At 31.9% G+C, this 16,652-nt stretch overlaps 7 protein-coding genes across 7 annotated transcripts; 5 read left to right on the forward strand and 2 right to left on the reverse strand.

Annotated features, from left to right (window-relative positions):
• Window positions 1-1,901: 1,901 nt before the first annotated feature.
• On the forward strand, window positions 1,902-5,681 carry TBLA0I02540 (Zn(II)2Cys6 transcription factor; the record flags this gene model as incomplete). Its single annotated transcript, XM_004182382.1, has 1 exon — window positions 1,902-5,681. One exon carries the CDS (start codon window positions 1,902-1,904, stop codon window positions 5,679-5,681), a length of 3,780 nt encoding a protein of 1,259 aa, XP_004182430.1.
• A 1,403-nt stretch (window positions 5,682-7,084) lies between these two features.
• Window positions 7,085-8,392, forward strand: TBLA0I02550 (uncharacterized protein; the record flags this gene model as incomplete). Its single annotated transcript, XM_004182383.1, has 1 exon — window positions 7,085-8,392. The coding sequence occupies one exon, from the start codon at window positions 7,085-7,087 to the stop codon at window positions 8,390-8,392; it is 1,308 nt and encodes a 435-aa protein (XP_004182431.1).
• A 638-nt stretch (window positions 8,393-9,030) lies between these two features.
• On the forward strand, window positions 9,031-11,577 carry UTP13 (U3 snoRNA-associated protein UTP13; the record flags this gene model as incomplete). Its single annotated transcript, XM_004182384.1, has 1 exon — window positions 9,031-11,577. The coding sequence occupies one exon, from the start codon at window positions 9,031-9,033 to the stop codon at window positions 11,575-11,577; it is 2,547 nt and encodes an 848-aa protein (XP_004182432.1).
• Window positions 11,578-11,908: 331 nt separating this feature from the next.
• RSA3 (Rsa3p) lies at window positions 11,909-12,571 on the forward strand (the record flags this gene model as incomplete). The annotated part of the gene is made up of 1 exon (XM_004182385.1): window positions 11,909-12,571. The coding sequence occupies one exon, from the start codon at window positions 11,909-11,911 to the stop codon at window positions 12,569-12,571; it is 663 nt and encodes a 220-aa protein (XP_004182433.1).
• A 596-nt stretch (window positions 12,572-13,167) lies between these two features.
• Window positions 13,168-14,151, reverse strand: CCC1 (Ccc1p; the record flags this gene model as incomplete). The annotated part of the gene is made up of 1 exon (XM_004182386.1): window positions 13,168-14,151. One exon carries the CDS (start codon window positions 14,149-14,151, stop codon window positions 13,168-13,170), a length of 984 nt encoding a protein of 327 aa, XP_004182434.1.
• An 885-nt stretch (window positions 14,152-15,036) lies between these two features.
• On the reverse strand, window positions 15,037-15,426 carry HTB1 (histone H2B; the record flags this gene model as incomplete). The annotated part of the gene is made up of 1 exon (XM_004182387.1): window positions 15,037-15,426. The coding sequence occupies one exon, from the start codon at window positions 15,424-15,426 to the stop codon at window positions 15,037-15,039; it is 390 nt and encodes a 129-aa protein (XP_004182435.1).
• Window positions 15,427-16,164: 738 nt separating this feature from the next.
• Window positions 16,165-16,563, forward strand: HTA1 (histone H2A; the record flags this gene model as incomplete). The annotated part of the gene is made up of 1 exon (XM_004182388.1): window positions 16,165-16,563. One exon carries the CDS (start codon window positions 16,165-16,167, stop codon window positions 16,561-16,563), a length of 399 nt encoding a protein of 132 aa, XP_004182436.1.
• Window positions 16,564-16,652: the final 89 nt, after the last annotated feature.

Here is a 16,652-nt window from a genome sequence, read left to right on the forward strand (position 1 = left end):
AATATATACATGTATAATTAATAAATACTAGCCAAACCATACGTCTCTAGTGTGTTATGAAATAGATAATATCAATACTATTTACTAAGATCCATCGTTAGTCCTATATACAGTTTATTTTCATGTAAAGAAAGATTAATATCAATGGATGGATGGATGGACAGATGGATTACTGAACAAGGAAATAATATCTTTTCCTGAAACAAATATCTGTCAGCGGGAAAAATTATCTATTTAGGATATATCCGCTTATAGGAATATCTAATGGTTAAATCTAGTCCCAGATCACTGGACTCTGTTTGTTGTTATGCAACTAATATCAATACCTGTCCGAAACAATAAAAACAATAAATTATGTCTTGGAACAAATAGCTAGATAAAATTAATGAGTCTCTTCTATATATTATTAAAAACGTAGCAGGGAATCAAGCCAAGATTCTGGTCTCCGCAATTCTACAAGTAAATTGATCGAGATACTCCGACTCGCCACTATTACTGAAAAAGGTAAAAGCCCCTATAACATAAAAGGGGTGCATAGAACTATCTGTTCATTAGCTTCGTATAAAACATACTGCCAAGCCCAACGGAAACCAACAACATACACAATCACCTCGTTTAGCCTACATTCTTTATGCTTCTAAACGAGCTATGTTAGACAGATATACACCCAGATGGGAAATCCATAAAAAAAAGAAGTAGCAGTTCCTACAATGTTTTCTTTGCCTCAGAGAATATCCTGAGCAGTTATGGACGATGCCTAATTTGGTAGAGGAGAATTACAGAAACATCTCCTGAAATGGAAAGTTATTGACAGACTGCACTACGGCTGAAGTTTTCCAATTGCGGGATTGTTCACCAAATAGGAAAGATACACGTGCAGTTACACTACAGGTAAAGACCAGTACTGTAAATATTGCATCGATTGTTGGAGTGGAAGTCCCTGATGGGGCTGCAACGTCGTATAGAGATATTGGTTTTCGTTAACTTCGGCTTATACGATTAATGTAAACGATTAGGTTTTAAACGAGAAAACGATGAGATTTGTGTGCTCCACCCAAGAACGTGAATGTACTGGAGGACTGGGTAAAAATAAATGAATGATATGTATTCCATACAAGGCGTAAGGATTAACGTGGTCCAAGAGGTGGTAGAACTCAAACAAGAATGACCACTTATAGGAGTAATAACTGGAGTTATTTAGAGCGTCTTCGGGCAATATAACGTCATGAAATCGGTGATGGCTGGTGCTAATTGCTTTAATAAATAAGCTTTGTGGATTAAGTGGCTACTAAGATTATATTTAATTATTTAGAGGTTAAAGTCAAGGTTTGGTGCAAAGCCTACTTCTGTGATGGACGATTTGTTCTCTTTGAACGGGTGTTGCCACATATATATATATAAAATATTACACTCATACGTGTGATACCGTTTTGTACATAGTAAGAGTGATTGTTAGAAATCTGAACACATAGTTGAGCAATAAAGTTTTCAATTTCCTCGTATCTTAACACCTGTATTATAACTATTGAAAGTGTCTTTTCCTATCCATTTACCTGTTGTGCATTATACTCTGGTTTATGGAACATTTAATAAGCTTTTAATAGAAATTGTAACGAACTATATTCAACATTTAGAAAAAAAATTCCTGAGAGCCTTTTAGCCTTTATTTTTGTTATTTGTTTTTTTCTATATTTATTCAATCCTCTATTTCTATTGGTTATAAATTTTAAGATTCGTAATTTTTCTTTTTTTTGACCAAAAAATAAAATAATTTGAACAATTATTTTTTTTCTGTTAAACGAGACGCTCTCGTATAAAGTTTCTGCGCTAATTTATTGACATATCTTCATCGCATAAAAAATTAAACTAATAAAAAAAAAAATAAAAGAATTCTTTAATAAATGATGGCTACTCTACATCATCGCAAACACAATAATAGTAATATTCGAAATACTTCTACTAGATACAATTCTGATTTCAACAATATTTCAAGAAGTAATAGCCATACGAGAATTGACAATTCACAACAATTTAATTCTCAAGCTCGTAACATACCGAATCATTCAATAAATTTCCAAGATATAGATATGGATGTAAATATGAATATGAATCTGTCATTGAGTCTTGACATGATGGACAGCACAGAGTTGGATCAACAGCAACAACTGACACAACGGCAATTGGCACAGCAACAATTGAATCAGCAATTAAATCAACAACAACAAAATAATAATAGTGTGAATCAATCTGATAGTGCTGATCATAAGAAAATCACTGTTGCCAATAATAATAATAATAATAATAATAATAATAATAATAATAATAATAATAATAATAATAATAATAATAATAATAATAATAATAATAATAATAATAATAATAATAATAATTTAGAGCCAAGCATGTCGAGAAAAAAAAGAATTATAGAATTGATTGAAGTTAATGGGAAGAAAGTTTCGAAGACTTCTACAGGTAAAAGAAAATTTCATAACAAATCGAAAAATGGTTGTGTGAATTGTAAAAGAAGAAGAGTTAAATGTGATGAAGGGAAACCAACGTGTAAGAAATGTTTGAACATGAAATTGGATTGTGTATATCTAAATAATAACAGTAATGCTAGTGATAATAATTCTAGTAATAATAGCGATAATATTAAGCTTGAGGAAAAACCTGATCTAAATTTATCTGTCCAAAATTCACGTAATAATAATAATAATACCAATCATACCATTGAAAATTCTACATCTCTAAACTCCAAAAAAGTTAAATATGTAACAAGAAATTCAAATGGTACACTAGTAGAGTCTGATAATTATAAAAAATTGACTGAAAATACAAATGTTCCACTGTCAAGAAATAATAGTAAATCGAACTCAATACCTGATAACAACGAAAGTAATTCGGGATTTAATGAAAAATCAAACTCTACAAGCTTAGAAAGTTTATTATTACCACCATTAGATACTTCTAAACCTAAGAGTATGAAAAATAATTCTAATAATAATTCAAATAGTAATTCAAATAGTAATTCAAATATAGATATCAATTTAATGAATAAGACTTCAAGAACTAATTCAAATTCAAATTTAAACTCAAATTCAAATTCGATACCAAGCACAAATATAGCATCTAATGTACTGGGTAATGTTAATTTGAACAACTTAAGTATGAATAATATAGCTCAATTACAGCAGTTGTTTCTACCACAATTAATGAGTAATAGCAACAACAACACCAATAATAATAATAATGGTGGTGGAAATGACTTATTATCAGGGTTAGGTACCTTGTTAGGTGGTGCTTCAAATGGAACTAATGGTACTGATTTGTTGTCGGGATTAGGTAACCTATTAGGAACCGCAAGCAACTCCAATAACAATGGAAATTACAGTGCGAATAACATTATTGAAAGTTTATTGAATGGTGTTACTTCTAATAATAATCAATCGAATACAAATAATATTAATAATCAACTAAACATTAACAATAATATTAATACTAATAATAATAATAATACTAATAATGCAAACCCATTACAAAGTCTTGGATTGGGCAATTTATTCACACCTAATCGTAATTCTAATTCATCATCAAATACTAATGCAGCACCTTCAAATAGTAGTAACAATAGCAATAATAATAATCTTGGCGTCAGTATAGCGTATTTATTTTCAGATTCTTTGAATGCCAATGGAGCAGGTAATAATGTACTCAGTAATGTTATTAGCAACACATTAGGAAATGTAGGAAATAATAATATCAATTTGAAAGCTTTAAACATGATGAATAATGGTTCGAACAAAAACACATCGAATAATAACGGAAATATGAATTTAATTGGTACTCCAAATGGCATTGATTTACAAGATATTATTGGTGGCCTAAAACAAAATTGGAATTCACAAGCAATGAAAGCAAGTATTGCTGAGGAAATTCTTGCTAATATGCAAAATCAAATTAGTAACGAGGATAAAAATAACAAATTGAAAAATAATAATAATTCTAATAATAACAATAGTAATAGTAATAATGTTAATAACAATAATACCAATAATAATACTAATAGTACTAGTAGTAGAAGTAGTAGTAGAAGTGATGGTTCGACTAATAACATTAATGACACTAATGGACTGGATAATAATCCAACTATATCACCACCAGTACCAATAACGCCAATGGCAACAATTGTAGAAAATTCTTCTGGTTTTAATTCTTCACATTCAGGCCTTAATGCCAATAATAATCAACTGAACGGTTTTGTACGAAATAAGGGAATCACTTCCAACAGAGATAATCAAATTCATCATATTTCATCTCCATCTGCTGTGGCTATCGCTAATAGAGAAGGTTATTTGACTGGAAGTACATTGTCTAATACTAGTACTACAAGGGGAATTTCATCATCTTCAAATTCACGCAGCACAAGTTTATCGTTAAATAAGGGGATTTCCATGTATTCTAGTACTAGCAATAGTAACTCTACTCCATATATGGGTAGTATAAATAATAATATTAACAATAATAATAGTATTTCCAAAAGCATATTATCTAACAATAATAATTCTACCATAAGTAATGGAATCGGGAACATCGGCTCCATGAATGGGTTAAATTATGATGATGGTAATAATTCTACAAGTCGTAGTACCAGTAGTAATAATACTTATAACTCCCCATCTCCTCACATTGCTAAACTATTGCATTTTTCTCAAAATAACAACTTGAATCTTGTTTCGTTGAAATTGTTTTATCATTATTGTACCACTGTTTGGGAAACAATTATTGAAGCAGGTATTTCAGGACCAAAAATATGGGAAAAAGATATCCCGGAAATGGCATTTGAATTCCCATTCTTAATGCATTCATTATTAGCGTTTAGCGCTACACATTTATCAAGAACAGAATCTGGGTTGGAGAGTTACGTGTCTACGCATCGTATCGAAGCACTAAGACTATTGAGAGAGGCTGTTTTAGAGATTAATGAAGATAATACAGACGCACTAGTTGCTAGTGCGTTAATTCTGATAATGGACTCATTGGCTAATGCCAGTAACACAACAAGAAAATCAGGAAGTAACACTAATAGTATGTCTCCATCAGCTTGGATTTTCCATGTCAAAGGTGCATCAACTATTTTAACAGCAGTATGGCCATTATCACCAGAAAGTCGATTCCATGATTTAATTTCTGTTGATTTGAGTGATTTTTGTAATACTATTAAATTGCAAGGAAACACAGGTTCTAATAACATTGGTAATAATGATAATACTGTAAAGGAGTTAATATGTTTTGATGAAAGCATAGCAGATTTATACCCTGTGGAAATTGATTCCCCCTACTTGATCACACTAGCATATCTGGATCAATTAAACCGTGATAAGAATCAAAATGATTTTATTTTGAGAATTTTTTCCTTCCCTGCTTTATTAGATAAAACATTTTTAGCATTGTTGATGACTGGTGATTTAGGAGCAATGAGGATTATGAGAAGTTACTACAAGTTATTAAGGGGTTATACTACAAATGTTATGGATAGAGTGTGGTTTTTAGAAGGTGTGTCACAAGTATTGCCTCAAGACGTTGACGAATATAGTGGTGGTGGTGGTATGCATATGATGTTGGATTTCCTCGGTGGTGGTCTACCGTCTATGACAACCACAAATTTAAGTGAATTTATGTAAATTTCTTCACCAAGCATTTCAACTATTCTAATCGAATATTGTTATTATAATTATTTTTTTTCTATTTGTATTATCATTGCATTGCCACGTTTTTTTTTTTTGGAGATTTCCTATGCTCCAATTTTTTGTATCTTTTACTTGGTGTATATAATTGAGCATTGAGCATGGTGCTTTATTCTTTCACCTGATAACTTTTTTTTATAAATATATAGATATCTGTATATTTGCAATTTCTCTAATATAGACATTAATTGACGTTCCTATTAGCTTGCCCCTGAATTACAATGCTTATACTAGTATCTCTTAGTGATATACTCTAATCGGCGCGTTAGATCAACATGCTACCCTATTAGGAAATCCAGTGAAACCACCGTACCGGAGTTACACCAAATCTCTGTGTCGTTCTGTGGTTTTCTTTCTGGTAAATAACCAATGAAAGGACGTCCAAATCTGGAAAGGCACAAATTGAATTTTGAGTGTTTTGCTCGAGAACCAAATATATATTGCCTTTTACCTTTTTAGGGAAGTCCACATCAACTCCTGATTTATAATCTGTTCTTAGTAAGGTTGGCACAGTGCAAGGAATCTTATTTAATTGAGCCAATTATATGCCTATAAGCATCAAGTTGATATTTTGTGATCATTTAGATTGAAACAAATAGAGTCCAGCACAAAAAAAATTATTATAATTTGCCTTTTCTTGAAAGCCCTGAATGGCATTTGTTTCTAAAAGCTCAAACTTTAAAGAATAAATACACATTTTGCTGGCAAGGATATTTAAAGATTACATGGAATATTTATTGTCAAACTGATAATATTTATATTCGGTGTGTATTTTGAGGCATTTGCATTAATGTGTTTTCTGATCTTTTAGGTGATTGGTCAATTTTAGTGTTTACTTTTAGAACTTAGACGTCTTCTGTTTACACACATTTCAGACATAATTTGTATATAATACATGAACTTCTGGTGATACTTTAAGTTTCTTATTTCTCACTATTCCCCTTCTGGTAGCACCGTAAATCCGAAAAGATTAAATTATATTTACTAGTGGAGAAATTATATTTTGGATATCGAATATACAATACTGTTACTGTGATTTGCTTTTGCAATTTTTTTATTTTAACGTATTATTCATAATAATTAATAAGCACTCAAAAATAGGCTGGAATATTAACAATCACAAAGATAGTTTAAAGATACTAGTATATTGAATACTGGTATATATTAGCACTTACTTTACCATATTCAAACTTAGTAGTTAATAAGAGTATTTTTTTCTTCATTCTTCGTACTTTTTCTTTTTTTTTGCACTTTATACTGAACTTCATATTCTCACAAATAGTTATAATACCTAATTCAACTTATTATTAAAATTCCAAAAAAAAATAAAATAAGAAAAAATGCATGTCACTGAATCTGCAGATTCCATTAACTCGGATCCCTTGGTTAAGATAGCTCCTATAAAGGAACTTCATTTAGAAGGGCCAATTGCGTCAGCAAATAAACAAAAGGCAAAAAAATTAAACTATACCGTTGTAGAAGATTTAAATCAATTCGAATGGTTTGTCAAGTCAAAAGAATATGAGGCCTTAAATAAGAAAATTATTGAGCAAAACAAACAACGTTCTGGTCTTTTTAAGTCTTTAAAACCTTCTATGGATACCAGAGTAGAGACTCAAACTTTATATTTTACAGATTTAGCAACTGGTAAGTGTGGATTTATCCAGTTGTTATATTCTGCAGTTTTAGGAGGTGTTTACAAAGGGTTCCAAGTCAATTTTAAAGTGTTCAATGCATCAAAAGAAACAGATGAAGATATTTGGGAAAGTTTTAAATTAGATACACCTAAAGAATTCACCAATTTAAGAGTCAAAACTTCAAATTGTTTATTTGAATTCTTACATCCTTCAAAAGTGGCAAATCCAAATATTATTGGGCATCTCCATATTAAATTAAATATTAATAGCAATGGAAAAAATGATACATCTACAAATAAAAATGCCCGTGATTTAAAAATTAATATCTTTGTGGATCTTTTTAAAGGTTTCATGATTAACCCAGATGGTTGTACTTATTTCATTGATAAGCCAACATTGAAAAGTTCACTTGAAGATAAGGATACCATTTCTAATAAATTCATTAGACATATGTTTGTACCAAAATGCACAGGGAAAGGTACTATATCTTATCATAATAAAGATGACAAATTGGTCACCATAAAGTTGTCTAGTGTTCCTATGGCTTACATAGATGCAGTACAAGGTCTGTTACCAAACAAAGCAGCTTCAAGATGGAATTTTATGACATTTCAAGGAAAAAATCATTCTTTATTATGTATGGAATATGTCACCATAAAAGAATATGGGAATGATTCAATTACAATATGGTCAATCTCTCAAAAGGATAAATTAGTCACTATTGGTGCAAAAGTATCCAATAATAGACATAGAGTAAAGTACACTGAAACGGTAAGAGATGAAGAATCGGGTTGGGATTTTCCCACTGCTATTAGATTCCCTCCAGGGTTTAAAGAAAATAATTTACATTTGGTGAACAGATATGATGTCATGTGTGAATTACCTTCATTTATTAAGTCATTAGCTGAAAAATATGCTCATATTAAACCTTTTATTTATCAATATTGTCAAAACTCAACATATCATAGAGATAAGGGAATTTCCATTATTGAAACATCATTTATAAGTTAATAAAACTTATAGCTATTGGGACTCTAATATATCATATATCATATAAAGTAATCACATAATTTTACAGAAATTCAAATTTTTAATACACCTTAAGTAATATTTTTAATGACATAGTTTAATAAATTTATTTAAAAAAGAAAAATGTACTAAAATCTTTATTGAGTTTTAAAAAAATTATATTTGTTGGCCAAAGGAATTTTTAATGTAATGGAACCTATATGAAGTCAAGGTCTTAACAGAATGTGATTTTTTAATAGATAAAGATTAAAACCAGAAGTAAATCAAGAATCAATAAGCCGATCACCATTTTGAAATAGGAATGATAAGATTGAAGTTATTATACTTCTAAAAAGTCATAATTTATAATAATTAAAACTAATTAGTAGTTATAGCATAATAGAGCAGTCATACTGCTTTGGATTTTGTATTGTGACTATATGCCTCTCTTAAGTTTCGAACTGGTGATTTTGCTCACCCTCGTGCTGTTTTTTTTTCTCGCTAACAGTTTCTTCGAAAATTTTAATCTACCTCATCGCATCTCATCACATTTACATACTAAAAAAAAATGAACATTGAAACCTTTTTAAATCTTCAAAAGTAAAGCATAAGAACCGACAGATAGAATCAATCATTGATAAATGGAATTGAAAACAAGCTATAAAAATACTACATTATCTCCCATCTATGCGGGTACCAGTTCAGTGGCATCTATCTCTTCGGATGGTTCTATTCTAGCAACTCCAATCTTGGATGAAATTAATATTGTCAAATTTATCGACAACAATTCTTACTTATTAGATAATGTTTCAAATGATGATGAACAAGAAATTACAGCCTTGCAATTATCACCAGATGGGAAATATCTTTGTTATGCATCTACAAATCAATTATTAAAAATTTATAATATTGTGGAAAAAAAATTTGTTAAATCACTCAAAATTTCATCTCCATCCTATGTTATGTCTATAGATCAAACCTCTACTCTATTGGCCGTTGGTGGTACTGATGGTAGTGTTACTGTTATTGATATTGAAAATTCTTATATTACTCATTCATTCAAAGGTCATGGTGCTACCATTTCCGCTGTTAAATTTTATTCAGACGCTAGTACTCAAAATAATGAAGGATGGTTATTATTTTCTGGTGATACAGCAGGTATGATTAAAGTTTGTGATATGGTAAAAAGAAGATGTTTATATACGTTTCAAGAGCATACATCTGCCATTAGAGGTTTAGATATCCGTCTTTCACCATCTCACGTTGAGAATGATGAACCATTACTTCAATTGTTAAGTGGTGGGAGAGATGATATTGTAAATCTATGGGAATTTAATTTGAGAAGAAAATCTAAATTAATTAAAACTATACCTGTATATCAACAAGTTGAAGCATGTGGTTTCTTAAATGGAAATTATGAAGATTTAATTTATACTGGTGGTAGTGATGCAATTTTCCAAATATTATCTATATCATCCAATAAAATTTTGAAGAAAACTTTAAAACCAATTGAAGAACTATTCATAATTGGTGTTTTACCAATTTTAGATAATTCTAAATTTTACTTAGTTTTATCTGATCAAACTCTACTACTAGTAGACGTTGAAGAAAATATGGCTGAAGATGAAAATCCATCTGAATATGTAGATCATACCATTATTAAGATCGAAAATTCTATTGCAGGTAACCATGGTACCATTGCAGATATGAGAGTTGTTGATCCTACATTATCTAAATTAGCTCTAGCTACAAATTCTCCTACATTAAGAATTATCCCAATTTCAGAAGCAAACGAAGAAGCTGATAGTAAAGATGCACTATCGCGTATCCCAATTGATGTCGATATGTACGAAGGTCATACTGATTTATTAAATTCTTTAGATTCAACAGAAGATAGTTTATGGATTGCCACTGCTTCAAAAGATAATTCATGTATTTTATGGAGGTACAATGCGGTTTTAGAAAAATATCAAATATACGCCAAATTTCTTGGACATGCTTCCTCAGTTACAGCAGTTGGTTTACCAAATGTTTTGACTAAAAACTATCCAGATTATGTTATAACTGCATCAAATGATTCTACTATCAAAAAATGGAAAGTTCCAAAACCAACCAAAAATCTTGATAATAACGATTCATTTAAACCACATGAAGTTAAACTATCTGAATATACACGTCGTGCTCATGATAAAGATATTAATGCCTTATCAATTTCACCTAATGATTCTATTTTTGCTACTGCATCCTACGATAAGACTTGTAAGATTTGGGATTTGGAATCTGGTGATTTAAAGGCAACATTGGTTAATCACAAAAGAGGTCTATGGGATGTTTCTTTCTGTCAATATGATAAATTTATTGTAACTGCATCTGGTGATAAAACAATCAAGATGTGGTCCTTAGATACATTTACTGTTGTTAAAACTTTTGAAGGTCATTCTAATGCAGTTCAAAGATGTCAATTTATAAATAAACAAAAGCAATTAGTAAGTTGTGGTGCAGATGGTTTAATTAAAATCTGGGATTGTTCGTCAGGTGAATGTATTAAGACATTAGATGGCCACTCCAATAGAATCTGGGCATTAAGTGTAATTAATGATGGTGATGTGATTATTAGTGCAGATGCAGATGGTGTTTTCCAATTTTGGAGAGATTGTACAGGGGAAAATAGAGAAAAAGATTTAGAAAAAGAAAGATTAAAAGTAGAACAAGAACAAAGTTTACAAAACTATTTAGCTAATGAAGACTGGACCAATGCATTTTTATTAGCTATGACATTAGATCATCCATTAAGATTATTTAATGTTTTAAGAAAATCTTTGGGTGGTAAAGAAGGTAGTACAAGTTCAGATGATGATACAAAGAAAGATGCAGATGGGAAACCAATATTATTTAATAAAGAATTGGATAATGTCATAGCCAACTTAAGTAATGACCAAGTTTTATTATTAATGAAGAGATGTAGAGATTGGAATACCAATGCACGTACACATTTAGTTGCTCAAAGATGTATAAGATGTATTTTGTTACATTATAATATATCTGATCTAAGTGAAATTCCAGGAATGATACAGATTGTCGATAGCATAATTCCTTATACACAAAGACATTATGCTAAAGTGGATGGTTTATTGGAGGAAAGTTATATATTGGATTATTCACTTATTCAAATGGATAAAATATTTTAGGGAACGAGATATCTATTCTCATTATATATTATTTGGGTAGATAGATTTAATAAATAAAAAATAAATAAATCGACTGCATTATGTACATTAGAATATCGATCTACAAAGAAAATGTAAGGGAAAGAGGGGGCAACCTAATTTGTATTTTATTGTTGTTGATATTAGAATATCTTTTAAAGAGGTAATTTTCAGCAAACAAAAAAAAAAAAAAAACGGTAAATATTGAAAAAGTTTCTTAAGCAAGCGATGAGATAAAAAAAAATAATATAAAAAGTTGGTATAATGAAAAAAAATTCATTAAACAAGAATAAGAGAATTAATTGGGATAATCATGTCTGCCGGTGATATCAGTATAGCGAAGAAAGGTAGTAGTAAGAAATCCAGAAGAAGAAAGAAGAGAAGAACAGCTGATAGTGATTCTGATTCGTCATCTAGTTCTGGAGGAGAATCTGATACCAATCTAGAGAAAGTAGAACCAAGTAAAGAAGAAAAGGAAGAAAGTGATATTGATATAGAATTATCGGATATTGAAAATGAAGATGTGAAATCAAAGAGTAATGTTGAACATTTTGAAGATGAGACTAAAGATGCATTAAAATCTATTCCATATACTACCACTCAATTAACTGAAAAGATGAATAATTATAATTCTAATAATGGTGAGAGTATTGAATTACATAAAGTTCAAGATACCATTAATCAAGCCAAACTTAAATTGCAAGAACATTCTAATAATCAAAATAATAATAATAATTATAATAATATATCGAACTCCCAAAATGAAGTATCGAATAATGCAAATGTTGAAAATAAAGCAGAAAAAAATAAATTTTTAAGTTTATTATTCGAACATTACGGGGATGAAGTTAATGAATTGAGAAATGCACCTGATTTTACAGCTAAATCATTAGTAGTCTTGGCAGATGTATTGAAAGATGGTACAGGGATGTTTGATTCTGACACGTTGAAGACTATCTTGCAAGATTCTGCATGATCTGAGTCTTTTGACCTTTTCTATATATATGTGTGTGTGTGTGTGTGTGTGTGTGTGTGTGTGTGTGTGTGTGTGTGTGTTTGCATATCTTTTGTATAGTAAAAAAAAAAAAAAAATGATATAAATTGCTAGTTATGATATATAAATCGATAGTCTACGAAAATGGTAAAGAATCCCGTGCGTTAGTAAACTAGTTTCCTCTTTTGGAATAAATAAGGGGGCAGGAATGTAGAATCTTATAATAGATTGAGAAAGTTTGTATTAGTTGAAAGATATAAAGTTTAATGTAATTTAAAAATACAAAGCTAAGTGAGTGGGTAGTGAGAAATAAAAAGAGAAATAAATAAATAAATAAATAGATAGATAAAAAAAAGTAAAGTAAAGTAAAATAAAATAAAATAAATAAATATAAATAACGTTTAAACGTGATGGATAATATGCAGATAAATTTTAATTTGCTTTTTTAAAAATTTTTTTTTTCCTTTTTTTTAAATTTATATTGTAAAAAATACAAATATATATGTATAAATGTGTATGAGAATTAGTTTGAGTATGAGTTTGAGTAGGCAATATTTTGTTGTTGTTTTTTTATCGGATCAACCTAATAATTTAACAAAATACCAAGCTGCACCAGCAGCCACACCTCCCACAGCTACCATCTGTATACCTTCTAAAGTCTGTTTTTTAATTGGACAATCAGCACCCATAGACATTTGAGATTTGAATATACCGAACCAGAACAAAGTTATGGCCATTACTATGATGGAATAGAACAAGCCCTTTCCGACCTCAGTTACAAAGAAATAAGGTAATAATGGGATGACCCCACCGAAGAAATACCCTCCACCAATAGTGATGGCACTTATCAATTGTCTATTTTCAGCCGGTTCATCTAGACCCTTACCATATCTAATGATGAAATCAACCATCAATTCAGGTTGTTTTTGTAAATCTTTAATAAATGAAAGAATGGTTTCATTTGAGAAATCAGGATTGATCTCCATCAATATATCTTCTACTTCATGGTTTACTAGCATGGAATCGTTTATAAATATTTTTTTCTGCTTTTTAATTTCCGAATAATAATAATCGGATTCACTCTTGGCACCTAAATAACCACCAAGACCCATTGAGATGGCACCTGAGATTAATTCAGCAAATCCACCGGTGATGACCAATTTGGAGTCCCCCAACGATGAAAGACCGGCAGTCAATGCAAACGGAACAGTCAGACCATCACTCAACCCAATGATTAAATCACTAATGACACGTGGGTCGATCTCTCCGAATATTTTATTCCAGAAATGGGTATGAGTGTGTTGTTGATGGAAATAATCTAAATCTGTGGTGGAATCTTCGTCGAGATGGTGGTGGTTGTTAATATCTTGGTCCTGGAGATTGGAACGATCCAAACCATTTTTCATGGATGAGCCTGATTCCAAATCTGTTGACAGAGTGTTTGTGCCATAATTAGATGATGATTGGGATAATAGAGGGGGAGATGAGTTTGCAATATTGTTGTTGTTGGTGACTTTGGAAGCCAAGGAGACTACCACGTTTTTGAGTCCTACTACTGACATGAAGGGAATGTTGGAGTAAATGAAGAATGTATGGTGAACTTTTTTTTGTAAGAGGGTATGAGTGTTTGTATATGTGAGTGTGAATGTAAACGTTATATAGGACAAGTGTAACGCTTAATGCAATGACTAAAAATGTGTATAGGCTTTAGCCCTTTATATATATATAAGTATACATTTATATATCAGAATTCAAAAAAAAGATGTTTTAGCCAATCGGAATTGTCAAATTAGTAATATTAAGACGCAGGCATGTTTAAGTCGAAAAAAGTTAAGTGACTATTAACGGCTGAATGAAAAAAAAAAAAAAACAATTGAAATTTCAAATTTCAAATTTCAAATTCCAAATTCCAAATTTCATCAGAAAAACAAAAATCTCGAAGCCTTTTGGGAGCCGGAACTGGACTCGGAATGTTTCCCGTTAAGTCCGCCGTAGACCAATGAAAATACAGCTTGTTAGTAATTCCGGAGTTGGCGTCACGTGATCGGCGGGAATGGATAGGTGGGAATTTATTTATGATTTTGTGGTAATTCAAGTAAATTAGAGAAATATACAAAAGAAAAGAATAAAACAAGGACAAAATGTAAAGTAAATAAGGGGAGGATGGGCGTAGCATAGGGTAACTAGTTACACAGTATAAAAAATTGCTAGCATTAACAGAACAACACCCAACACCGCCACACTGCAACATTTTGAATAACATGAAAGAATTATTATAAATATAATACATAGTACATGAAGAGAATTACCAATATAATACATATATTATTATATATCCTCCCTAATACGGAGATAGAAAATTAAAAAAAAGATAATAAGATATAACCCGAAAAACATACAGAAATTGAAAAAAAGAAGAAATCAAACCCAAATCAAAACCCCCATACTCAAGCTTGAGTGGAAGAGGAATACTTAGTAACAGCTCTGGTACCTTCAGAGACGGCGTGTTTAGCCAATTCACCCGGCAAGATCAATCTGACGGCAGTTTGGATTTCTCTGGCAGAAATGGTAGATTTCTTGTTGTAAGCGGCCAACTTGGAGGCCTCGGTGGCGATTCTTTCGAAAATATCGTTGACAAAAGAGTTCAAAATAGACATGGATTTCTGAGAAATACCGGTGTCTGGATGGGTTTGTTTCAAGACCTTGTAGATATAAGAGGAGTAGGTTTCCTTTCTGGCCTTGGATCTCTTGACCTTACCTTCAGCAGCCGTCTTGGAAGCTGGTTTCTTTTCAGCTGGGGCTTTGGAGGCGGGCTTCTTTTCGGCTTTGGCAGACATAGTTAGATGTGATGGATGTGTTTAGATATTTGGTTGGTTGGTTGGTTGGTTGTGATAGATTGATAATCTGAGACCGACACTGTGTCCCTACCAATTCCAGGACAGCTTGCAACACGCCCCTTATATACGCCGTTTCTTGCTTATAGCATATCCTTCAGCATTGAAGCACCAACCCTCCACTAAGGGCCGTCCAAAACACCCCAACCAGCCAGTGCCATACCACCTTTCAGGGCACTGCGCGTAGCTCCCAGCACGCGCGAAGCTGCCGGCACGCCTTCCCGAAACAGTAAGAGGCGTCACTGGCAGCACGCGACGAGCTCGGCGGCTTTTTGGTTGCAGCGCGTCTTTTTTCGCCAAAAGCAACACGAGTATGGCGTGCCAGCGCCTTCGCGGCTCTGTGCGAAACACTGGGCACGGCAAGACCTAGTTGGGACACCCCGTGTGAAAAAACAAGAAAAACAAAAAGAAGGATAATGGTGGTGATGGTGATGGTGATGGTGATGGCTATGGCTATGGTTATTACTGGTGATGGTTATTACTGGTGATGGTTATTGATGCTGATTAAGAGTTATGTGAGCGGGTTGGAGCATAGACTAGTGACCCTTTTTATTCATATATAAAGGGCGTGTTTCTTGAGCTGTGTTGTGTTTCTTGTCTCTTCCTGTTTCTTTCTCTTGCCGTCCAATCAATCAACAACAAAAACTAAACTCTTATCTAATATTATAATTTATATCAAACATGTCCGGTGGTAAAGGTGGTAAAGCTGGTTCTGCTGCTAAAGCTTCTCAATCCAGATCTGCTAAGGCTGGTTTAACTTTCCCAGTCGGTAGAGTCCACAGATTATTGAGAAGAGGTAACTACGCTCAAAGAATCGGTTCTGGTGCTCCAGTCTATTTGACTGCTGTTTTGGAATACTTGGCTGCCGAAATCTTAGAATTGGCTGGTAACGCCGCCAGAGATAACAAGAAATCCAGAATCATTCCAAGACATTTACAATTGGCCATCAGAAACGATGACGAATTGAACAAACTGTTGGGTAACGTCACCATTGCGCAAGGTGGTGTCTTGCCAAACATTCATCAAAACTTATTGCCAAAGAAGACTTCCAAACCAACAAAGGCTTCTCAAGAATTATAGGTCTTTTAATGTCTTTCTAATTTATTTATCTAATTAAAAAAAAATTACTTTTGGGTTTCTTTTCGGTATATTATTTCAATTCTCTTTTC

Source organism: Henningerozyma blattae, chromosome 9 (assembly GCF_000315915.1).
Source record: "Henningerozyma blattae CBS 6284 chromosome 9, complete genome".
NCBI classification, from domain to species: Eukaryota; Fungi; Ascomycota; class Saccharomycetes; order Saccharomycetales; family Saccharomycetaceae; genus Henningerozyma; species Henningerozyma blattae.